At 33.2% G+C, this 27,209-nt stretch overlaps 1 protein-coding gene across 1 annotated transcript in view; it reads left to right on the top strand.

The window, feature by feature from the left end:
* Window positions 1–27,209, top strand: part of LOC126881301 (protein vestigial) — a 266,771-nt gene that overhangs the window by 194,225 nt on the left and 45,337 nt on the right. Inside the window, exon 4 of the mRNA XM_050645503.1 lies at window positions 25,672–25,986. Within this exon, the coding sequence (XP_050501460.1) occupies window positions 25,672–25,986 (315 nt within the window). The remainder of the gene's footprint in view (window positions 1–25,671; window positions 25,987–27,209) is intronic.

The raw sequence follows: 27,209 nt of genomic DNA, 5'->3' as shown, positions 1-27,209 counted from the left end.
ATGTGGAGTCGAATTTTGAAGATTAACTTCCGTTTCAGGAGCTCTAACATGTGAGGGCCCCTGTTGTGAATTACCCTGTGTATGGGAGTTATTTGAGATAGCGGTTTTATTATGATTATTTGAGTTGTGTTGGCCAACAGCCGCGGAAGGGTTACTATGACCCGTTTTGTCGAAATGGAGCAACGTGTGATGACGAGATTTACAAACTATGCAAGAGAATTTGGATTTACACTGATCGAGCATGTGAGACCCAAGACAATTAATACAAAATTTATTTTGTTTGACAAAACTAAAACGTTCTTTAGAATTCAACTGCTTGAACTGAGGACAAGAGTAGATCGAGTGAGAGTCGTTGCAATAGGAACATTTCTTAGGACCTAAGCGAGGCGAAAGGTTACTGGTAGAAGTGTCTGAGGCTAGGTGTAAAGAGTGTCTGGAAGTAGTAGTCGATTTTGGTTTTGATTGAGATTGAATATTCTCAAGATGAACAACGCGTGTCTCGATTTCCCCTAGAAAATGGACAAAATCAGGGGTAGCTTGGCTACCACCGGATTGGAACTCAAGAGCCCTAATGGTAGGTGCGTCGAGTTTCTGAGTAGCGATATGTATGAGAAGTAAATGCAAGAGATCTGAAGGGGGCCTATTCAAGTTCAATAGGGCCTTGAAATTATTTGACATGACCGTATGAAAATTTCTTAATTGTGAGTGATTTGCGTTTCCAGAAATAGGAGGCGCATCAAGAATTTGAGAGATGAGAGTTTTGATAAGCGATTTAGAGTTGGCGTACCTTTGTGTCAGGTTATCCCGGGCTATTTTGTAATTGTCACCTGTGAGTGGGATATGCTCGAGAAGCGTCAAAGGCTCGGAAGTTAGAAAACTTTTGAGGTAAATGAGTTTTTCCAGATCACTTAATGTAGTATCAGATCCTATTATTGTATCAAAGGTCTCAATGAATGAATTGTATTCAGTAACTAAGCCACTAAATGGTTTTAACTGAATACGAGGGAGGTTTACTGTTCGTTGCCTAGCCATAGACTGTGAGGTTAGAGAAGAATTAGGGTCAAATTGGAGGGAGGGGGTAGCAGTCACATTAGAACTTTCAATGACCTCTAACCTTTCTTCCAATAGAGAAATTGTATCCAAATATTTATCAAAAACCACAGAGGAATCAGTAGAGGGGGTAGGTTCCTCGGGGATCGTCTCCAGCACATTTTGAGCATCGCGGAAAAGTCCGTAAGAATGTTTGAGTTGTGAAATTATTTCACGAATTTTATATTTGTTTAGAGAATTAAGAGTTGTGGGAACCGAATCAGCCAACTTGGTTATATCAAGTTTTGCGGTGAGCCTCTGTCGGTTATATTTTGATCGGTCAGCCATGTTGCGAGAATGTGAGATTAGATAGATTATTTGCAAATGTCTAAACCTATAAATCGATGCGAAAATGAGAGAATATGTACAATATATTATATATTACACGTTTAATAGTGTGAGATTGGCTTAATAGTATCACCCTGTATGAGCGCAGATTAGTATATGAAATGCAAAACTATAAAATTTCAAAATATATGCAATTTTCCAAAATGGGTATTTTTCAGCAAGTGTGAGACACCCTTAACAAGTATTTAAATTAATTAAATTGAAGGAAAAAACAATTATTTATTTTCTATAGTTTTCTAGAAGTGTAAAATGAGCTTAAGCGAAGCTAAATGTAGCAAAAACTTACAATTTATGCAAGAAAACAAAATTATTTTTAATAATTTTTGTAACCTGTGAACCAGGCTTAATCGGATTCAAAATTATAAATTTAATTTAAATCAAAAGGTTGAACAAACAATGTTAAAATTATAACACCCGTACTATCAGCCAAGAAATGAGTACACTTTTTGTATACTATAAACAGAAAAATATATTTACGAAAATAAAATAATGTAATATATGCAAATATTTTTTCATACAAACAAAACGACTCCTTTATTTGAACAAAGCAAGTAGTTTCTGAAATTGCACGTGTAGACCGGGCTTAACAACCTACCAGCTATTGTAGAGACGTGCTGGGTTAAATACTGAGAATTTGAGTGCAGAAAGAGAGGAATATTTTATTTTTGTGCCGGGGCGGCGTGGCTTGGAAATTTCCAAATGCAACAGAAAGACACTATAAATGAAAAACCGTTATTCTCAGAATAGAGATTATCAAAATATGCAAATACGAAGGACCTTGAGGATTTAATTAATAAATAATTAATATGATACGGCTCGATGGAACAGAAATGTTTAGGCAATACGTAAAGTATCCTTAACAATAGTAACCTATACTTATTGTACGGTTATAGAGTATATTCCCATAGGTAAGCTGGTTAAGAGTAGATAACGATTTTTCATATGTAATTTAAAGTATTATCTGCATAAATGGCACAAAGAATATTTGCTACGAGAGGTATATGGTTCAAAATGCATACAGTATCACGACTAATAAGTTATGTTCACATACATGTAGAGTACTTACAGTTTTATTCCTTGATGACGTGTCACATCAGAGCTCTGATTGAATTCCATAATCCATTTGGTTCATTTGTAAGGCACTCACTAATACGCTAAATAAATCATCGTCGATAATACTGAGCAGATTGAATTATCTGAGCGGTATAAAACGATAGCAAAAAAAGCCGGTAAAATGCGGCCTTTTTACGAATAGCGGGAGCGTCGATAGATTAGAGATGATTCTCGTTAGGAAGCTTTTGACGATCTGCCCCGGCGAGGGGTTCAAATGCGAGTCTCAACAATAACCTGGAGTTTCCAGAAAGGTTACATAAATACTACTTGAATTTTAAGTAATCAGTAGTACAGGGGCGTAACTAATTATTTTAGTGAGCCGTGTATAATATATTTATTGTACAGTGGGTTATGGCCAAAACCTCCACAAATCAAAAATGTTGGTTTCAACAGATATACGGAAGATACCCCAGGTGGGTAGGAAGTTTATTTCACAGTCCCACACCGAAATAACGGTCTGCCTCGAGGATTCTGGGGGAGGCAAGTCGACATTGAAAAAGAAGAACAACAAACAACTCCATATAGCAACTTACAACATCCGTTCCATGGCAAAAGACGAAAAACTCTACGAACTAGAAGAGGAATTAGGGAATATGAATTGGGATATAATGGGACTATCAGAAGTTAAAAGAAGAGGTGAAGGGTATGTGGACTTACATTCAGGCAACAGGCTCTATTATAAAGGCAATGAAGACTATACATACGGTGGAGTAGGTTTCTTAATCAACAAGAAGAGAAAATCACAAATTCAAATAATTGACAGCATCTCAGACAGGGTTACATACATGATTTTAAAACTAAATCTAAAAACCAAATTAAAGATTGTGCAAGTTTATGCTCCAACTGAAAAGGCAACTGATGAAGAAATAAATACTTTTTACGAAGATCTTAAAAAAGCTATAGACACCAACAGAGAATCCAAAATAATAATAATGGGAGATTTTAACGCCAAAATTGGAAGTAAGATTGAAGACTCTGAAAGCAAGATTGGAAATTTTGGATTCGGCACAAGAAACACAAGGGGAGAAAAACTTATGGAATTTCTGGAACAAGAAAACATGTATATTATGAATACCTTCTACAAAAAGAAACCTAACAGAAAGTGGACATGGGTTGCACCTAACGGAACCACCAAAAATGAAATAGACTATTTTCTCTCAAACAACAAAAGAATATTCGAAGACGTAACAACAATAAACAACGTAACAACGGGTAGTGACCATCGTATAGTTAGAGCAAAAATAAATATTAACATGAAAGAAGAGAGGAAAAGATTATTTAAAAAAACAACGCGAATAGATGCCTTTAAAGTAAAAACAAATGAAGAGCAATTCCGAGAGGTCTTAGCGGATAAGTTCAAATATGATCCTTCACATAATCAAGATGAAATTGACGAAATTAACAAAAACATCAATAAGAACCTTCTCGAAGCCGGACTACAGGTCGCAAAGAAAACAAGTACTAAAGAAGACAAAATAAGCAACGAAACTAAACAACTAATGACGGAAAGACGACAACTACTAACGCAAAACAAACGCCATACTCAAGAATACATAGAACTTAATAAAACAATTAGAAAAGAACTAAAACGCGACTTACAAAAATGGAACGAGAACATAATAGAGCGAGTCATTGAAAACAACAGAGGCTTAAAATGTCTAAGACCCGCATTGGGTGTTCAAAAAATCATTAAAATTAAAGACGCCAATAGTAAGGAAGAGAAGGACAAATATAAAATAACAAAAATAGTCGAAGACTTCTACAAAAGCTTGTACAGCTCGCAAAGCCAGCCTAATGAATCACCAAAGGAGAACGTCAAAAGAAAAATAAAAAACGTGGGATCAGAAGTACTACCAAATATAAAGGGATTCGAAATAGAAAGAGCTTTAAAAGAACTAAAAAATAATAAAGCTCCAGGACAGGACGGTATAATTGCCAAGCTCTTGAAAACAAGCAAGACAGTAACAATCCCTATACTAACAGAGCTATTTAATAAATGTCTCCATAATAGCAAGATCCCTAAAGACTGGAACGAAAGTCTAGTAATACTTTCACACAAAAAAGGGGACAAATGTGACCTACAGAATTATAGACCGATATCGTTGCTCAGTCAAATATACAAACTATTCATGAGAATTATTAACAACCGGTTGACCTACAAAATGGACAATTACCAACCAGTGGAACAGGCTGGCTTCCGCAAAGGATATAGTACATCAGACCATCTGCTGACAATGAGAACATTGATAGAGAAGGCAAATGAATACCAACTACCCGTATTTCTTGCCTTCGTAGACTATGAAAAGGCGTTTGATAGTATCGAGATGTGGGCCATAGAACAAGCTATTAATAATTGTAGAATAGATTCGAGATATAGACAACTAATACATAATATATATGAAAATGCAACTATGATAGTACAACTAGACAAAAATACAAATCCCATCCCTATTAAGAGAGGCGTGAGACAAGGAGACGTAATATCGCCGAAGCTTTTCAACCTAGCACTAGAAGACGTCTTCAAAACGACAAATTGGTCAACCTATGGCATTAACGTTAATGGCAAGAAGCTAAATCACCTCAGATTCGCTGACGACATTGTGATTATAGCGAGCTCATTCGAGGAACTGCAAATTATGATAGAGGAACTCGCAGGCAGCTCCCAATACGTCGGTCTAAAAATGAACATGAAGAAAACAAAAATAATGACAAACACAGATGACCCCAGACGCATAACTATAAATGGCAGTGAGATAGAAAAAGTCCACGAATATATCTACCTAGGCCAAATCCTGAAACTTGACAAAGAAAACCAAAGTGCGGAAATTAATAGGAGAGCAAGACTAGCATGGGCAGGATTTGGAAAACTTGGTTGGATACTTAAGAACCGCAAAATACCTCAATATTTGAGGACCAAAGTGTTCAACCAGTGCATCCTTCCTATCATGACATATGGGTGTCAAACCTGGACCCTAACCAAGGCAAATATGAATAAGCTAGCTACAACAGAAAGAGCTATGGAAAGAGCAATGTTAGGTATACGACTGTCAGATAAAAAGAGGAGCGACTGGGTAAGATCAAAAACAAAAGTCGAGGACATAACAACAAAAGTTGCCAAACTTAAATGGAGCTTTGCAGGCCACACTGTTAGACAAAAAGACCAACGTTGGAATGCCACGATACAACATTGGAGACCTTACCAAAGTAAACGACCGAGAGGAAGACCACAGATGAGATGGGTTGATGATATTAAAAGAGTAGCCGGAACGAATTGGAAATATGTTGCTCAGGATAGAGACCGATGGAAGGAGTTGGGAGAGGCCTATGTCCAAACGTGGACGATAGAAGGCTAAGAAGAAGAAGAAGAAGGGGTAACGATAGTGTTTCGGCGCCACAAGTCATGACTGGAAGCACATATTGGTCGAACGTCTTCTTTTTCAGATAATTTGGCATGTTGCTCTTGAAGATGTCTGATAGAGCTCTATATGCGGCCCATGCTGTAGTGATTCTTCTTTGAAGTTCGGCAGTATCTCTGGCAATTTGGATTTCATGTCCTAAAGTATTCATATTTAACGACCCATCTGTACAATGTACAGATATGTTTCCTATCTGTAAGTTACTAATTTCTCGCTAATATTGCTGCTTACTGTGAATTTGTCAATATGTTTAAGACATGATCATTGCTTATTACCATCAATTTTGTCTTTTTAACATGTTTTGTTACGGCCAAACTCAACGCTTTTGATCGCCTTCCATAAGTAATAATATTTATACATCCTCCAAACGTCTACAAAACAATATGTCCACATATCTTCTGTTATTGATTGTAACTCATGACAATCACTCCTATAGTATGTGTTGTACCCTCCGAGATTTTACTAAAAATAAATTCTTCTTCTTTTTTCTAGTAATCCTTACTGCCCTTCAGGGCGTCGGATGAAAAATAAATTTAAAATGTATATATTGAACAGTAAGGGCGAAAGAGCACTATTTTTGGCCCACACGTAAGATACGTATTTTTCTTCAATTAGAACGATATCAACCTAGTTTCAATACAAGTTCTAAAATAATTCGAGTATCTCTTTCATCTAGTCCATATTCGTGATAATTTTCGTAAGCTTATTATGTTTTAACGTATCAAATACTTTTTTATATTCGATGAAACATATCTAGTTATCGGTTAGCTAAGTATTCTTCTTCACCTTTTACTTATTTGAAAAAAATATTACCTTATTTGAAAAAATGACGCTTAGGTATGGAGAAAATTATTTTCGATCTCTCATTATCATTATTATTTAAAGGCGAAGGAACTAAAAGAAGAGCTGGATTAATATCTAATAATATGGTACTAACTCTCATTCAGATTACACTGTCAAATTTTGGTTCCGTGAATTACGTAATGACCGTATATCTATAATCTATACAAGAATAAAAAACCGCTAAACGCCGTAAAAATGAGTGGACCATACAATATTCCAGCTACAAAACTACAAAAGATCTGATATTTATGAATATTACGTGGCGCGAAAATGTACTTTCATCTTGATGCAAAACAAAATTCTAGTTTTATTTTAAAAGATTTTTGCATAATATTTGCTCAATTTGAAATAAAACGCACCACAAAAGAGTAACTTTGATACATTTTGAATTTTGAAACTATTTTGTGGCGCGCTTGGTTCAAATTTAGCAAATATTATGGAAAAATATTTTAAAATAAAACTAGAATTTTGTTTTGCATCAAAATGAAAGTACATTTTCGCGCCACGTAATATTCATATCAGATCTTTTGTAGCTGGAATGTTGTATGCGCCACTCATTTTACGGCGTTTATCGGTATTTTATTCTGTATCAGGAGTTGTTCATAGTTATTTATAAATTAAATGTATGAAGTTGAATGCAATGTTTCTCGATTACACGTTAAGCTTTATAAATGGTCGCCTTTGTCGCATTATCTCCCAAATGATCTAGTGTCCATCGAATGTACACTAGATTTGTTTTCTGTTCGAAATCGATTAAAAAAATATTGGGATGGCCGGTTGATGAACTCTGATTGCCCGTTGCCAGATCAAATTTAGCATCGTAGCCACTAAAACTACATAAACCATTTCGGGAATAATCGTTAATTATTGAATTATACTTTTGTAGCTTAATAACTTCTAAACGGCTTAACCGAATTTGATCACTAAATATGAGTTTGAAACGTATTGACAAGTAGTATCTTATGCATCTTAGGTCAAATATGATAAATGAAGCTATTACAGGAATTATTGAGCTTGAAAAACCGTTTTTCCCATAGGAAATAGATTTGATCATGAAGCCTATAACTTAAGCTTATGCAGTCTATAACTTAAAAATTCGAATTTTCCCGGATATGAGGTATACACCGTCAGATTCGTCTAGAGTCCTTCTATAAACGCTCAGTTATTGGCGCAATTCGTAGGTTGAAATTTTGAGTAATTGTCGAAAAACCAAAATTTTTAAAGTTTAGTTTTTCATGTTTTCGGCTATACTGAGCCGTGAGTATGTCTGATCCTGACTGCTTGAACACCATTTGAAAGCTTAACTCAACACTATTGATTTGGTGTATTTGAGGTTCTTCTGTCTCTTCTTGAACCGAAGATATATACCCTCAAAAATATGTCGTTTTGTACTTACCAAGTCCTATAGCTGGCTTATGGGTGGTCAAAAGTCACAATCTACACCGGTTCTGAATCGGACCTGCTGGGCCTCGATTTTTGACCCTTCGCTTCGTTATCGAACGTGTTCGCTACGTATACTAAACAGATACGAAGCGAATACGTTCGATAACGAATCGAAGGGTCAAAAATCGAGCCCCTCTGACCCCCTCTTCAAACACAGAAAAAAAATTCAGATCTGTTTTACTTTTCCACACACATTGTATTGTATATATAATGCTTGCCCCCCTATCAAAATTTAAAATAACGCTCCTGATATACATACATATCCACAAACATTTTCCCTTTTTTAAATAGAAATTGAGTCATATTTCTGAGCTCAGTAACTTTTGAATGGTATAACCGATTTTCAAAATTAGACATGCGTTGGAAAGGTAATGATCAGTACCATTAGAAGCCGCAAAGGTCGGACTTAAATTTTCGAAGTTTTTGGGAGTTTTGGGGACGAGAACGAAAAACAGACCCTAAATACTAAATAGGTAGGACCGTAAAATCCACACCCTTGGACCAAAATGGATGGTTGATATAGGAATGGGTGAGTCTTTTCCTGAACTTTAAGATGGGAGTTCGCCCAATTTTCAATTCAGTCAGATTTAGAAAATCTAAAATGTGCCTCCATGATCTTAAAATCTGGTGGAATCGCTCACCTGCTCCACCAATATTTCAGAAAATCAGCAAGGTGGCGATGCAAAAAAGCAATTATTTGGTACTCGTGTTGCAACCTAGCAGTTTGAAGCTATCTAAGAGTTGCTGGACAATTTCAGCGCAACTATGTGTTCGTATATTTCCAAGAAGAAATACTTTAAAAATGTTTTTAAAAGCCAACCAACCTTTTTTCAATTTATGACATTGTTTCAGTGAAATATTTATCTCATAAGAAGCTGCAGAATCTGTGTATAGGCTAGAAGATGTCAAAATATAGCTATACAGGCAGGGCCTATTTTACCACTAGGCCATTGAGGCACCTGCCTTGGGCCCGCATTTTAATGGAGCCCAGAAAAATCATCAAAAAATGTATTAATAATTGATAAATTTAGTGAAAGTAAAATAAGGAGATAAAATTTTTAACTAAATCTATTTTATTAAACTAGTCTATTCACTAACAGTAAAATATTGCAAAACCTCAAACATTTTAAAGAACTGCTTGGATTGACATGAAATTTGTCATACTCATGTCAAAAAAAACTGATATTGTGCCGATGTGTGCTTTTGCCTTGGGAACGAGTTTCACCACAAAAGAGCATGTTTTTTTTCAAATATAAAATTTTAAAAAATGTTCCCTTTTAAACCAAATATTTGCAAAAATAACTACTTTGAACCAATGAAACTTATATAACATAAGTAAAGCTAATTGTGAAGTAGTAATCATTAATTTTATTTGAGAAGGGGTGATTTTCCAAATTTTTTTACCAAAAAAAGGGACTAACTTTATTTTATGCGTAACTTGCTTACTTTTGATGCTAGAAACTAAACAAAAAAAAAAACAAAAATAAAGCTTTTTTTAAATAATGTAGGACAATTTAAAAGTTGTAATCAGTTTTCCCCAAAAAGTGCTTCATTTTATATTTATTTCACGTTGAAATATTCGATTTGGAATTTGACGAATGTGCACCTACTTTTCATTAGCTACAACTCTGTTTCTACTGGGTCTAGAGACCTCATACACACAACATTTTTTTTTACTTTTTTATGAGCTATATTTTTGCTAAGAATATTTTTTTTTCGGTAAAATACTTACTTTTTGAGTTATTTGCGAAAAACCTTGTAAATTCAGTTTGTCCATTTCCGGACTCATTTGAACGTATATTTTTTCTCCCCCGAAAAGAGGTGAAACTCACCGCCAGGGCAAAAGCATATATTATATCGACACAATATCACTTTTTTTCGTTGACATATTACATGTCGGAAAAATGAAAGAATAGCCATGAACGATCACATCAATCACTTATTTTATATTTGCTGTCTTTTTCTATAAATAACAAACGTTTGTTATAGAAAAAGATATCAAATACAAAATAAGTGATTGATATGATCGTTCATGGGTATTCTTTCAATTTTCCGACTGTAGTTATGTGTATACCAAATTCCATGCCAACCCGAGCGGATCTTTAAAATTTGGAGTAACAATCGTGAGTAAATGGACTATATATATGTAGGTTTTCTTTAAAGACGATCGTAATAAAAGTCCGTTTGATGTTTAACAGTTTTAATTAATAAAATAGATTACTAAATTATTGATACTATTAAATTGACGAAATGTAAAAGTATTGTGTAATTGCGACTAAACTCTTACGTGTTCTTATTCTTACAAAAAAGAAATTTATTTATAGATAATTTGCGTCTAATCAATATAATACCCGTCTTAATTCGTCTTTTTACGTCTTATTAACCCTAGGAGCACGTCTGTCGTCGTTGTGATGTTATAATCGACTGCCTGTATTCGTTCTAGTTCCCTACGCTAAAACCAACCCTCTTAGGCTAATCTCTTTTTTCCTGTGAAAGAACCCAATTAAAATTGGTTCAAAGTATGTACCGACCCGCCGCCGTCTTTTTCCAATAAACTAAAACTATAAAGTTAGAAGTAGTCCGCCACCGTCGCCGTAATCCCCAATTTGTTCTGCACATCTGGGCCAACGTCCATATGTGAGACACAGTGGCGGCCGGTCAGAGCCGGCCACACATTTATAGATATAGATTTTTTAATTATTTGTATCTGTGAAATAAAAAAAATCTATCAGATAATACAGACTAAATTTTATTCATGGTTTTTAAAAGAATTTGATCAATCCGAGCGTTAAGTGATCCCTGCGCATAACAGACTTCTCAAAAAATGAATGATCCGAGCCATTTATCTGACTTTTCGGCTAGCCGTTCCTAACTCATCCGTAGCTTGACAATTTACACGTAAAACTCAACAAAATAACAAGTCGATGAGCAAGTGAACATTACTTCTCTCCGTGGGCAATAGCAGATACGGCATGGCAGGTTAAGCGGCAAGTACGGCACATTTCGGTCTGCCGGTCGGTGTTTCATTTGGAAGCAAGCATCGGTAGAAATTGTCAAAAATAATCACGCCGTTTTACGTCGTTTAATTGATATTGTAATTTTTTTAAGTTGTCAGGAATTATCATTTAGTGGACATGATGGATCAAAGCATTTGTTAAAAATCAAATTAATTATAGAGAATTAATAAAATTGTTTTAGAAATACCTATTTACTTTCTGATTCGAAGTGTATTCGTAATACAGAAATACAGTAATATATACAGTAATACAGTAATACAGTAATACGAGTATATAGTCCAGAAAGCCACTGCGCATCCGCTAGGAAAAATATTCTAATTCGGATTTTTTACACAATCTTACTCAAAAAGGACTCCTTTTAACAAATTTGCATGTTGCCAGGCAAAAAACGTGGTCAAAAATTTTTTAAACGTTTTTTTTTGTTTTTTTCCTAAAATTATTTTTTTGGCATGGCAAAAAGTTTTGTTAGGTTTTTTGGATCATTCCAAACAGAAAAGGTCTTTAGTGACTTTTCTCTAAAAATGATAATTTTTGACATATAAGCGATTAAAAATTGAAAAATTGCGAAATCGGCCATTTTTAACCCTCAAAAACTATGTGAAAAACTGAAAATTTGAATGTTGCCAAGGCAGGTAGATATTCTTTAAACATCGATTGATGAAATCCAGAAGAGTTTTTTGCAATACAATATTCAAAACTCCTTTGTTTTTTAATTGCTAATCAAGCGTGCGCGACACTATTTTCCACCGACAGTATGGTGCAAATGAAAGGAATAAATTCGTTATTTCGTAAACCGGCGACTTTAAGGAAAAATCCCGAAACAGGTCGATTTTTATTTTTAACTTATGATATTGTGGCATATATGGTATACTAGTGACGTCATCCATCTGGACGTGATGACGTAATCGATGATTTGTTTAAATGAGAATAGGGGTCGTGTGCTAGCTCATTTGAAAGGTTCTTCAATTTTCTATTCAGTAATATAAACATTTACATAATTATTTATACAAGGTGTCCAAATTTTTTTTATTAAATTAATTATTTGACAAAAAAAGAAGTAGAAGGACACCCTGTATAAATAATTATGTAAATGTTTACATTACTGAATAGAGAATTGAAGAACATTTCAAATGAGCTACCACACGACCCCTATTCTCATTTAAAAAAATCATCGATTACGTCATCACGCCCAGACGGATGACGTCACTAGCATACCATATATGTCACAATATCATAACTTAAAAATAGAAATCGACCTGTTTCGGGATTTTCCCTTAAAGTCGCCGGTTTACGAAATAACGAATTTATTCCTTTCATTTGCACCATACTGTCGGTGGAAAATAGTGTCGCGCACGCTTGATTAGCAATTAAAAAACAAAGGAGTTTTGAAAATTGTATTGCAAAAAGCTCTTCGGGATTTCATTAATCGATGTTTAAAGCATATCGACCTACCTTGGCAACATTCAAATTTTTAGTTTTTCACATAGTTTTTGATGGTTAAAAATGGCCGATTTCGCAATTTTTCAATTTTTAATCGCTTATATTATCATTTTTAGAGAAAAGTCACTAAAGACCTTTTCTGTTTGGAATGATCCAAAAAACCTAAAAAAAACTTTTTATCATGCAAAAAAAATTATTTTAGAAAAAAAACAAAAAAAAAACGTTTAAAAATTTTTGACCACCTTTTGGTCCTGGCAACATGCAAATTTGTTAAAAGGAGTTCTTTTTGAGTAAGATTGTGCAAAAAATCCGAATTAGAATATTTTTCCTAGCGGATACGCAGTGGCTTTCTGGACTAATAATCAAATAGTTACATTTTGAATAACGTTGTTGAATCTGAGATTTAGAAAACCATTTGCTTTTCACTGAGAGTAGATGAAACTTCTGATTATCATGTCATTCACAATTATCAATTATTGTTGTTCGATACGCGTTACGTGGTAATATTTATGAGAGGTTTTTAGGTTTTAGAGATGTGAGTAAAAGCAATAATAGTCGAGGAAATGAAGCTGGAAAAATGGCAAAACCTCGCAATTTTTTCGACCAGCATCGATTTGTACAAAAATTTGGGATTAGGCTCATTTCACCTTCTAGTTCATTTTCTATATTGAGCCGTTGTACGCTTTTGGCTTTTTAAGGGTGAAAACCACCCCTACTTGTAAAATATTATAAAATAACATTTTAAACTTTAATATTGTCAACATTTGCTTCTTATTAGTTACATAATGATTGTTTTGTGCTTTAAGATATATCACAATATTTCAACCCTTAAAACCACCCTTGTTGGAGCTATATATGAAAAGTTTACTTATCCTAAAAGAATAATTTCGGCTTGCATCAATTTACATAAAAATTTGGGGTTAGGATCATCTTACCCTGTACTTCATATTCTATATCATGATCAAGGACATTGATTATTTTTAGGGGTGTAAACTACCCTTATTGTCAAAAATTATATAAAAATATTGTAAACTTTAATATAGGAAAAATTTGGTTTTGACTGGTTAAATAATGATTGTTTATTGCTTCAGGATATAATATCATAATATTTCAACCCTTAAAAACCACCCTTAATAACATTGCAATTTTTATAAGTAGACAATTTAATAGATCTATACAGAAAAAAAAGTGAATTAAAGAATTACAAAAACATTTATTTACACAAAAATACGAATTTCCAAATATATAAAAATACACATAAAAATAGTTTTTTAGTCATCCAGTATACGAACCGGCTCTGTGGTATTATATAGGTATGTACATTGAAATTGCTCTATAAGGGGACTATTCGAATTTTTCGAAAAAAAAAATAGTTTTATAAACATAGCTCCTTCATTTTTGGCGATAAAAAGATTTTTCAATAACAGTTTTGTAGGATTTTTGAACAGTAATAATACTGTGTAAATTAAATTCCGTAAGATCCATTAATTTTTAATTAAGGTGGGTTTAAAGGGCTCGAATAAGAGGATGTTTGCTCGTAATTAGATGTTTTAAACAGCTATATCTCGCTAAATGTTCAGTGTAATGAAAATCTGTGCATAAAAATATTTTAGCTATTAAAAAGCTACAATTTAGTAGTGTATAATTTTTTTCGTATCTCCAGTATTTTCGGAGATATTTTGAAGAAAATGATAAAAAATGCAAAATTGCAAAAAATCAATTTTTCTTTAAGCTCCAATTTTTCTAAAATTAGGCCTTCTAAATAAGTTAAACTTCTTGGGTGTATTGATAATATAAATATAAAAGAAATTACAGAAACTCAAAGACCAATTTTTAGTTACAATGGTAGTTAGGGGGTTGTTTTCACTGTTTTTTTCGTAGAGAAAAATAGGTACCGACTTTTTTTTGATCATAAGTTGCTCAATTTTTACGCTAGAAACTTTTTCTTTTTATTATTATTTTTTGGAAGATCTTATTTTATGCGTGAAAAAAGATTATGTAAGTTTTCCTGGAAAAATGTAAAGTTTTCCCGTTATTTGGCTTTGATTATTTCAAATTATGCATTTGACGAAAAAAGCTAACATTTAACATGCCGTATCTCGGTTTGTATTGGTCGTAAAAATATTATAGAAAAACAATTTCGTTTGTGTTACTAAAAGATACAATTTTAATATCCACAGTTTTTTTGATAAAATGCATATTTTTCGGGTTATTCTCAAAAAACACTCTAAAAAAGTCGATTTTTCCGTCGAAAAACTGTTACTTTCAACCACGAATAACTCGAAAAATATTAGTTTTACGAAGAAAATGAAAAAAACATTTTTTTCTTAAAATTACTTTTTACATCGATTAACATGGTTAAAATGTAATAGAAAATTCCCACCCCCGAGATGGGGTGGTAACTACCCCTAAGGTTTTAGCGTACAGCAGCATAATATAGAAAATGATCCTTGGACTATTCCCTACCTTCTGTGAAAATTTCAAGTAAATCCATGCTGGACGAAAAAATTGCTAGCCAAAATGCTTCATTTCCTCGACACTATAAGGCAGAATATATTTTTGGTGTTTTAAAGAACAGATTCAAATTTTTTGATACCAAAAATAAATTGGTAGGGCAAACTGGGGCAATCTTATGACGGCGTTGCTGTGATGAGTGGTGAATTGAATAGTCTCCAGGCAAAAGTTAAAACTATTGCATCACAAGCTTTATTTACTCACTATTATGCGCATATAATGAATTTAGTTTTACATGATACGTGTAAAAAAAATAAAGAATTCCGTCTTTTCTTGCCAGTTTAGCTCACCTAAACGGATTACTGCTTTAGAACAAATTTGTTTCGAAAAAAAAAGCGAACAGTTTGTCAGACGCGATGAAATTTTAAATCTCGGTTAGTTTTATCTAAGCAGATTATCTCTTATAGTTTTAGTATCTGTAGCAGATTTTCGTGAACAGCTTTTGGAAGTTTTTGATTTTATTATCGAAGGCGATGATTTTGAAAGTGACGATACCTCGATCCGTGAAGCAATCGGTTTGAGAACTTTATTAAATACTAATGACTCTTTCAATATTTTTTTAAATATTTTTAAGACAGTGTTTGCCCAAGATATTCCTTGTTGTTCAAAATCAGTCAACTGACATTATTTATTCTAAAAATAGAATACGAAAGGTGGTGCAAAATCTCACAGATTTTCGTAATGATAGTAGTTTCCAATATATACGCAGTGACGTTTTGGATTCGCTTGATATTTCCGAACCACCCCAAAAAAGACAACGACATGATACATATCTCGAAAAACGAGTAAGTATATCTTGAAATTTTGGATACCTACTATTATATGCAAATAGATACTCGTTTTTCGAATTTTGAAGATTTGCAAATTTTTGACCTCTTTGACGATTTAAAATTTAAAAGTTACCTTCGCCAAAGAATTTCCAAGATATTTATTATTACAATTTAGGTACTTAAAAATTATGCTGGTCCAAATATTTTCAGAAAGTGGGATAAGTTGCACAATATGTATGTATAATTCTATGTAGTAAGTACTGCAATTCATTACAACAAACTGTTTATCAATTTTCTTATTACCACCAATTTCTGCCTCAAAAAAACGGGATTTACCTTGTCTCAAAAGAATCAACACGTATTGTCGAAACACCATGAAATACATCAAATAAAAAAAAAGCAAAAAACGACAAAATCTCCTATGATGAATTAAGCCTTTTAGTTTGATGGTATACCTATATGAGGAGACAAAAAAACCTTGCCGACCCTGTCTCCAAGGCCACGAGCCGCCACTGGTGAGACCCTTATCCCGTTCTCGTACTAATAATTAAGAAAAATGATATACAGGGGAATTTAAAATATAAGGTAAACTATTTACAATCCTACATATAAGTATCTACATATTATAGTAACATACTTATTTTTTGTTCTTTTCGGTAGAGACAGTATTTGTTTTATTATAATTATATTTTCGTTGTCGATAATTTCTGTATATATTTTAGTTTGTAAGTTAATTAACATTTAATTTAGTAATAAAATCAGATTTCTGGTGCAACTACATTTCTATTAAATAATTAATACATTTAAAAAAGTCATTATTATTTTTATTAAATTATATTTAGGGGCCCGAAAATTGTGTTGTGCCTCGGGCTTGACTTAAAGTAAAATAGGCTCTGTATACAGGGCTATAAAACTACTTAGCCACACTATGAAAATATGGGAGAGAGTAATTAATAGACGGATACGTGAAGAAACCAAAATATCCGATAATCAATTTGGCTTTATGGAATGTAATACGGACAGTGAAAAAGAAAGAGGAACAACGAATTCATGTGGCGGAAATGAGAATGCTTAGATGGATGAGTGGAGTGACAAAAAAGGTTAAAATTAGAAATAAGTATATTAGAGGAAGTCTAGGTGTGGCACCAATTGATGCCAAAATGAGAGAGCATAGGTTAAGATGATTCGGTTATGTTCAACGTCGAGATCGACGTTAATACACAATACGAAGAATTGCTGAAGTGCATATTCCTGGAATGAGTAGAAGAGGAAGACCAAAGAAGACTTGGGGGGACACGATAAGGCAGGCCATGTTGGTAAAGGGGATTAACATTGATATGATCCAAGATAGAATTGTGTGGAGAAATGCAATTAGGCAAGCCGACCCCGCGTAGGAATAAGGCAAAGAGAATGATGATGATGTCGAAATGAGATACTTGAAACAATTTCCTTCAATAGTGGAAATACTGTTTTTTCTGCTAAGTGGTTGTGGAGTGGTTTACGAGCTCTGTACATACACAAAAAGCAGGGATACTTTTCGTATCTATTAAATTACTATTAAATATGTTTTTTAATGTTGCTCTGAAGCTATTTACTTGTGGCATTTTTGTAATCAACTATTGGGAAATAAGCCACAATTTAACTAAAAAAATGATTTTATTAACGCTTCGACGCCCAAATAGGATGTCGTTGTCAAAATACTAAATATTACTAAATTAAACAAAAATGTTGTTGCTTAGTAAAAAGTTCTTCTTAATAATTCTTAGAAGAATTTTTTACTAAGCAACAACATTTTTATTTAATTTAGTAGGTAGTATTTTGTATTTTGACAACGGCATCCGATTTGGGCGTCGAAACGTTAATAAAATAATTTTTTTAATTAAATTGTAGCTTATTTCCCATTTAGAATAGTTGATTATAAATACCTGTGTTTTAGGCTATTGATTCTATTCAAAATATGATAGCTAAAAGGAACTACAACGTTAACGGGGTTTTATTATTTCATATGGTCAATGGATATCTGTATATGAAAAAACCGCGGAGTGCTACCATATAAAGGGGTGCGTTTTTGAGAAATAAGTGAATTAGTTCGTGGGCACAGGTTACATTAGGGTGAGTTCTATGCACTTTTGGTACAAACATATCTACATAAAAATTGTTCCTGGTTAAATTTTCTATCTAAACATCACTTTTTAAAGTAAATGATACTTTTTTTACAAAAATATATTCAAAAGAAAAAGCACAAGGAAATCTAAAAGAAAGAAATTTGGTTTTTTGTTCCATAACTTTTGTCCACGAGGATATTGGTATAGACATTGCTTTACATAAAAAACCTAAATATTTCTTCTTTAAAATGTAGTTTAGTAGAGGTAATTAGGATTTATAGTTTTCGAAATATGATTTTTCAAAGTTCGCCACTCACAGCAATTTTGGGCAATTTTCCTTGTTATTTCGCAAATATTGTTCTGTAACTTTTTTCTACGTAACTTTAGGTATATGCAATGGTACACGTAATAGGAATATAAATCAATTACCTTTAAAATGGTCTACTGTATAACGCTGTACGACTTTTTTTAAAGAGATTATGGTTTTTCAAGCTTTTATACTTTTAACGATACTTTGTAATATAATATAAAAATAAAATAATATTATTATATAATATATTATATATTATGTAATATTATATTATATATTATATAATACCTAATATAAAAAAATATTATTTTTTACATTTTTTACGATTATTTTTGAAATTTCTCATTATAACTTTTTTTTTCTTGTATATGAATATACTATATATTGCTCAATAAAGAGGGCTTACTTTTTGTTCTTAAAAATGGTGTATCATCTAAATTTAAATACATAATGGAAACCGAGTGATTCTTTGATATTTGTTTACCTGTATTATTTAAAATTATTTCTTTTACAAAAATTACATAAACATTAGTCTTAGAAAACATTACTTTAGTTAAAACTATTTAAACGTTGACATTTAAAAAATTTCAAAATCAAAGTCCAGCTCTTCGTTAGCATTAGCTTCAATATCTTTCTCTGACACCTCAGTTATCTTAGAGTTCCCACAATTAGTACCCATGCACATGCACCATTTGCAGAATATTGAACAACTAATTCATATCTTCCTATAACTGCAGTTTTTTGTACATCCTTTGGTACATTTACATGCTATTTTTTCAAGCAAACCTTGTGGTGCAGGAGCTTTGACAGTAAATATTAGAATTAATCCATATTTTGAAGTTTGCCCGACCGAGTCAAGTGGATCCAAAGTATTACCTATAAAAATTAAGATTCAATCATAACACACAATCACATAAAAAAGTTATGATGAAGAATTTAAAAAATAATCCTAAAATCAAAAATCATTGCAAGTACTTATAACATTTTGAAAAAGCATATCTCTTTCAAAAATATTCCTAGAATTTTTTATAAGACACCATTGTAAAGTAAACAGAATAAGCTGTCTTTTTGATTATATAATATATACCTAAATGTAGGAAAAAAGGATATAATGGGAAATTTAAAAAATAATTGTAAAAAATATAAAAACTCGTTAAAAGTATAAAGTCTTGAAACAGATAACCTCTTTAAAAGAAGTCGTACAACATTATACAGTAGAACATTTTAAAGGTAATTGATTTCTATTCCTCTTACATGTACCATTGCATATGCCTAAAGTTACGTAGAAAAAAGTTACAGAACAATATTTGAGAAATAACAAGGAAAATTGCCCAAAATTACCCAATGTCTATACCTATATCCCCGTGGACAAAAGTTATGGGACAAAAAACAAAATTTCTTTCTTTTGGGTTTATTTGTGCTTCTTCTTTTGAATATATCTTTGTAAAAAAAAGTATCTTTGACTTTTAAAAGTAAAGTTTTAGATAGGAAATTTAACCAGGAACAATTTTTATGTAGACGTGTTTGTACCAAAAGTGCATATAACTCACCCTAATGTAACCTGTGCCCAGGGACTAATTCACCCATTTCTCAAAAACGCACCCCTTTAAATGGTAGCACTCCGCGGTTTTTTCATATATAGAGATTCATTGACCATATGAAATAATAAAAACCCGTTAACGTTGTAGTTCCTTTCTATAATACATAATCAATAGCCTATTTTTAATTACAACAATATTCAATTGCCTCACGAGAAACCAGGCATATTTTTCATTATGCAAAGAAGTATGACTACTTCACACTATACTATAATCATATTGTGAGCGTATTATTATAACGGCGAGCGGCGGGCAAATACAATTCTCCAAGAAATTAACGTATCACCTAAATGGGTCATTTTTGATGTCTCGAATTTCCTAAACCTGTTGTTTGATTTAAGTGATTTTTTTAATGTGTTATAGCCTTATTCTTCAACAACCTCGCTCAATCATAACAAAGATATACTAGGAATAAACAAACCAAGACACATTAAATGTTACGAGGAGCACTCCCGAATCATGGTTTACAATGTATAAACTTTATAAATCATGATTTGGGAGTGCTTCTTATAACATTCAACGTGATTTGGTTTGTTTATTTCTAGTATATCTAGTGCATTGTGGTTTTAGTAGAGATATTCTGAAGAAAAGCTTCGATGATATCCAGGTTTTAATAAATGAAGTAATAATAAAAAGTACAAGTTAATGATAAGAAACAAAGACCATCGTGTATATTCTTCCTTGATTAACGATGAAAATATTTATCTATTATCTACCAAAATTAACACAATCTCTTCATTATCAATACCGTTCCTATGATTCAACTGGCGACAAATATTCACACCACCAATTATTATACTAGTGTTTAAAAAAATTGTTGGCGCTCGATCAAATATTTGTTGCATTTCTCATTCTGATAAATACCTCGCTGATAATTATTACAAGTAAACATTTCAAGAATTCGAAAACAACTTGACACTTATCAAATTTTATAACATTATAAAAGAGCTTAGTTGCTTGTTCTCCATTCAGCGCGTTGGGATGTGGTATGTAAACAATTTTTATCGGCATACATTATTGATAGGTGTTTTTGAATGATGAACGGTGTGTTTACAATACCTCATAAGTGAAAATAATTACAGGCTACATATCAGACAGACAACGAAGAAGACCTTGGTAGAGTATATTTTTGCTTACTTAATACAATAAAATAAGCTCCAAATAAATCTTTACGCGAAATTATCAATCGAATAAAAACAATTAATCAATGATTAAAGAAGGAAACTTTATATCTGAATCATTTCCACTAACAAAGGGGCTTAAACAAGGATGTTGTCTGTCTCCGACCTTATTTAAAATATATATACTCAATCATCGCTAGAGCAGTGGAGGAATAGAAAAAAGTATCCGGAATGGGAATAGACAAAGGCGGTGGTAAATATCTAACAACTTTAAATGATAAGGAAGACATGGACCACATGTTTAGAAAACTAAAGAATGAATATGAAAAATGGGGCCACAATATGAATATGTCAAAGACTGAGTATCTTAAAATAGGGGATGAGGAAGAAAAGCCAGAGTTATAAAAACATGTAAAGAATATAAATATCTCGGATCTATAATATCTAGAGAAGGCACTACCAAAAGAGACATCGAAAAGAACGCAGCAGGGCAAAAAGACGGTAAACACTCTAAGCTCTCTACTATGGTCTAAAGATATAAGACAAAAAAACGAAATCGACAATCTATCTTACCTTGGTAGAGCCTATTATGACCTGGGGCAGATCACGAAAAGAGATAGAAAAATAATAGAAGTAGTAGAAATAGATTATATCTAAGAAGAGCGTGTGGTAAAGGAGGACAAAACTACAGTATATTCCAGTGTAGATAGAATTGAAACGGGACAACTCGTGTTGTATGGTCACGTGAAGCGAATGAATGAAGATATGTTGCCAAAGAAAGATTTAAATTACATACTACAACCACAACGGTAAAGGCCTTCAGTTGCTTGGGAAGAAAATGTACCATTAGAGATAGAGCCAACAAAGAAGACGAATGGATGGACAGAAAACGATGGCGGTTGAATTGCGAGAAGCGGCAGAGGCTGTAGGAACCTCGCTTATAAACAGATAAATAAAATCAATAAAAATTTCCAAGTAGTTTATGGAGCTTCTAAGGAATTTAAAACTGACAGATCTACATTGAAATAGTGATTTTGAGAAATCTACCGTGATTTTAAGTATTTGGAATGGTTGACAAAAGGGAATAAAAATAGGTGGAGAACAACTAAATAACTTACTTTTCGCCGATAATATTAGTCATGATAGCTGAGGATCTAGGAATGTCAAGATATGTTACAGGAACTCGTTGTGGCTATAGAAAATGTAGGTTCAAAATATATAAACATCTCGAAAACAAAAATAATGACAAATTTGGTACCCAATCAGAACATAGTATTGGTGGACAAGAAATAGAACATAGATAAAAATACCTATGACATGAAATTAAGATTAGATGGACTGATCAGAGCCATGAACTGAAGAGAAAATTCAATGAGTAGCGTATGGAAAGCTGAGAGAAACTTTTAAAAGTGAGCTGCTCATCTACCCGAAGAGATAAGTATTGTATACGATTAATGCCATAGGGACAGAAATGGAGCAGATAAACGGATTGACATACGAAGCAGAAACACTTATTCTAGCTAAAGCCTCGGCTACCAAACTGACAGTCACATAGAGAAGAATGGAACAATCCATGTCAATAAACTTTGCGAGGGAAAATAACATTGCGAGATTGCGAAAATTGCGAGAGATCAAGAGAGGAACCAAGATGACTGACGTTATCGAAGGATGCCGAGAATATAATGGAGATGTGTAGGATACATAGATAGAATAACAGATGGGCGATGGACGAAGAGATTATTTGAATTGGAATGAAGACCAAGTGAAGACTCGACCATCTACACAATGGAAAGCGATTTCAGAAGGCTAAATAATATACCTAATATTTAATATGGGTACCTAATACTTGTAGTTCAAGTATAGGTAAAGGTTTAAGCAAAATAAGTCATATCTCATACCTGCAGTTTTACAGAAGAAGAAGTAAGTGGTACTCTGATGGGTTTTAAAAACAGCTCAGGAACATCGAAAGAACCATTTGGGATATTTATAGTGTAGGAAACAGAGGTAGAACCTCGCAAAATGGACACAAGTCCGGCTTCATTTTTTTTCTGATATATCAAGCGGTGCTTACTATGAGACTATTTCTAAAAACATTTCGCCCCGGAACCTCCCTTTTCATCCCTTTAAAGGGGTAATTTGTGGTTTTTCCGGAACGTAGCCCTTCCTGTACGTTTTGCAAAAAATTTACTTAATAGTAAAATGAAGAGGACTATATTTCCTACTATTTATTTACCGACAGCATATGGCTTTCACCCACCGCTTAGCGGGGGTAGCGCCCCAAACTTGACAAATTTTTAAAAAAGATGTTTTTAAAAAACATTTTTTCCCTAACTGTAATGAAAATTAAGGAGAAACCCTACAGCAATTAAAATCACAAATAAGTGGCTGATTTTTGGTATAGGTTTCATTTAAGAACAATTGCAATTTTTTAATAGCAAGTAGCTTTAGGGTGCAAAGAAAATAAAATATGCATATGTCATAATGTGTAGCAGACAGTGTGTTCTTTTATTTTCCATAAGTACGTTATCAATAAAATGAATAGGTGACGAATAAAAAAAACAAAAGCTGGAGCCGCCAAAGTATTTCTGAGGTTTACGGCCCCATTGTTCCGTAACGGTTGCTTATACGAAAAAAATGCATATGACCTTATTTGTAGAGAAAATAGTAGTCTTTAATTCTGTATAAGTTTTGTTAAAAAAAATGCATAAGTAATGTGAAAATCGTAAAAATATGCTCTCCAATGGATAGGGGTAGTTTCTGCAGTTTATTATCAAGGATAGGGGTATTTTCCGCAAAGATGTTGCAATAATCATATATATTTATGAAAAACCCTATTTATGGAGCATATGTCCATATGGATCAAAAAGCAAAAACAAATTTTTTTCAACCCCCCTTTTATTTATTTTTTCTTTGGCTACGTGGGTTGCATCAAGAAATCACTTTTGGTGTCCATGCATGGGTAATAAGAACGTGCACAAAATGATATAGGAATTATTTTAATAAAGGGCATGGTGTTTGAAGGATTCCAAGAAAATCACTTTCTTTATTAATTCTCCTTTTTTTGGGGTGGTTCCGAAAAAAAAAAGGTGTGCATTATAGAAATTTGTAAATAACACCAGTACATGGATAATTGCTGAAAGTTTTTTTACTCTAGCATAGGCGGTTCAGATGGTATAAAAAGGGGTTTTTTAAAATGTAACACCCTGTAAATAAAAAATTTGCAATTGCCCTTAAATGAAACCTATACAAAAAAATCAGCCACTTATTTGTGAATAATTGCCTTAGGATTTCTTCTTAATTTCCATTACAGTTAGGGAAAAATATTTTTTTTAAACATTTTTTTTTTAAAATTTGTTAACTTTGGGGCGACACCCCCGCTAAACGGTGGGTGATAGACATATGCTGCCGCGAAAAAGATAGTAGGAAATATAGTCATTTTCATTTTACTATTAAGTAAATTTTTTGCAAAACGTACAGGAAAGACAAATTACCCCCTTTAAAGGGATGAAAAGGGGGGTTACGGGGCAAAATTTTTTACGAAAAAGTTAGTCTCATAATAAGCACCCCTTGATATACCAGAAAAAAATATAACCGTACTTGAGTCGATTTTGCGAGGTTCAACCTCTGTTTCCTACACTATTAGGGTAAATGATCTGATACAGGGATGTCTGGATATAAACTTTGTTATATATGAGGATTTTTAGGTTGGAATAAATACATTTTCTCTAGAATGGGCGATTTTGGAGATAAATCCCGAAATAGGTCGATTTTTATTTTTGAATTATGATTTTTTGGCATGTATATCATACTAGTGGCGTCATCAATTTGGATGTGATGACGTAATCGATGATTTTTTTTAATGGAATTACGAGTTGTGTGCTAGCTCATTTGAAAGGGTATTTAATTCTCGGGTCAGTAATATAACCATTAACTGATAGAAAACAGGTAAAAATGTTTATTTCGTAAAAAAATTATGCTTTTCGCTTAAATTCAATGTTCAAACTACTAAGAGAAAAATGGGTGGCAGCTATAACATTGAATTTAAGCAAATACAATATTTATTTGTCAAATAAACATTTCTTTCTGTTTTCTGACAGCACTAAACTGTATTATGAATTAAATTAATGTACATATATCCTTCTTTTTGTCTCAATTAGTTTAATTCGAAAAATAATTTTTTGGACACCTTGTGTCAATAATTATGTTAACGTTTATACTACTGAATAAAGAATTAAATAAACTTTCAAATGAGCAATTAGTGGGCCCTACTCTTTAAAAAAACATCGATTACGTCATCACTCCCAAATGGATGACGTCACTAGTATTATATATGCCAAAAAGACATAATTTAAAAATAAAACTAGACCTGTCTCTGTTCTCCCCAAAATCACCCATTCTCGAGAAAATTAATTTATTCCAATCTAAACTTCCTCACTGTTATGCAGGTAATGTACCTCTCTCATCAATTTCCAAAATTCTTTTTCTATCTTTTTAAAACCAAAAAAAAATCATTTTTAAAAATCAATTATATTCTTTATTTACAGAATCCTCCCCAATGTCTGCCCGCAACTTTCCTCCTTCCTTCTGGAACAGCCAGCACTACGGCGGGGCTTCCAGTAGTTCCCACCATGCAACAGATCTCTATTCAGATCATTACCATCCGGGCGATGCCTGGTACCAGTACAGTCAACACCACAGGGCAGTACACGATTACCATCACCACAACATGGCAGCGCAATACGGCGGATTGCTACTTCCTGGATCAAGACTGCACATGGGATCACATGCCCCATGTAAAGCGATGGACTGGCAACATCCTTCCATCGAATCACCGTACTCTTCCTATCCCACAATGTCTGGTAAGTTAGTGACTAATAGCTTGATCCCTTGGTTGAAAAATATTATCCGTCCTTGGTTTTGCCGACAATTGTGAAGACAGATGATTGTTTTTAGTTCAGAAGTCAATACAAAGGGAAAGAAATACGTCATTGTAAACAATGAATAAAGAAATTCCAAATAGACACGCATGCTCGTTCTCTCTCTGTAGCTTCTCAACAATTAGAGATTCCTTGCTGTTATACGATTTCTGTATCTTACTGGGCAACTATTGGAATTTATGTTATATCGTCACAGATTAAGCCATATGGGTCTCATTCCATCTAAGAGGAAAATTCCTGCTAATTCCTGCTAATCTGCTAATCTAATTCCTGCCTGTCTTAGGTAAACCTTTGCTACTGAGTCATTGCGTTCTTTATAATCCGTACCGACAAACGCCTGGCAGCCCCAGTTAGATGCTGGATAGATTCTTGAGCTTGACATCCGTGTCGGCATTTGTCGTTTTGCACTTGAGGGTCTTTGACAATATAACGAAAGTAATTTCTGGTTGGAGTAACCTGAACGCTTTTTATCAACTATTTTACTGTCCTGGAATTTTGAAGTTTATACGAAAAGCCATAATGTTAGACATGATCAAAGGCTTGTGAAACAGAAATAGAGCAGCGCAACAATTGTTTGCTCCAAATCTACGTTTCTACTTTTTCGTGACCCTGTATATTTGAGCTAGTGTTGCATATTCTTGACGATAACCAAGATGGTGGTAAGATAGGTATCAGTATATTTCTTCAACGATAGCTTATCAGATGTTTACTAGTTAATTTCCGAATAACTTTGATAATCTAGAAAGTAAACTAATAGGACTAAAACATTTAAGAGAAAAGGCAGTTTTTGCTTTTATTAGATTCAGAGTTGGACCACCATCTCCAGGTGGCTATTTCTGCCTCTCAGGCGTTATCAATGGAGCTATGCAGTCACAACTCTGAACCAAACACTAGCAGGCTGCCTTATTTAAGGGAACTTACCGCGACTGCAATAATTCACCTTTAAGACGCAAATCAGCGACATCTTTCGTAAAAAGAAGAAAACGAAAAGTCCGCGATACAAAGTTTACTACAATTAAGTAATAAAAATAAACAATATTTTAAATCTAAGACTTTTCGATTATAGAAGTCAAAGAGAAATTAAAAAAGTGGAAGACATACATAACAGATCTGTTTGAGGATAATAGACAAGAACCGGAAGAAAT

The sequence above is a fragment of the Diabrotica virgifera genome, chromosome 3, assembly GCF_917563875.1.
Source record: "Diabrotica virgifera virgifera chromosome 3, PGI_DIABVI_V3a".
Lineage (NCBI taxonomy): Eukaryota > Metazoa > Arthropoda > Insecta > Coleoptera > Chrysomelidae > Diabrotica > Diabrotica virgifera.
The sequence above is the reverse complement of the archived record's forward strand: the minus strand, read 5'-3'. Positions and strand labels throughout refer to the sequence as shown.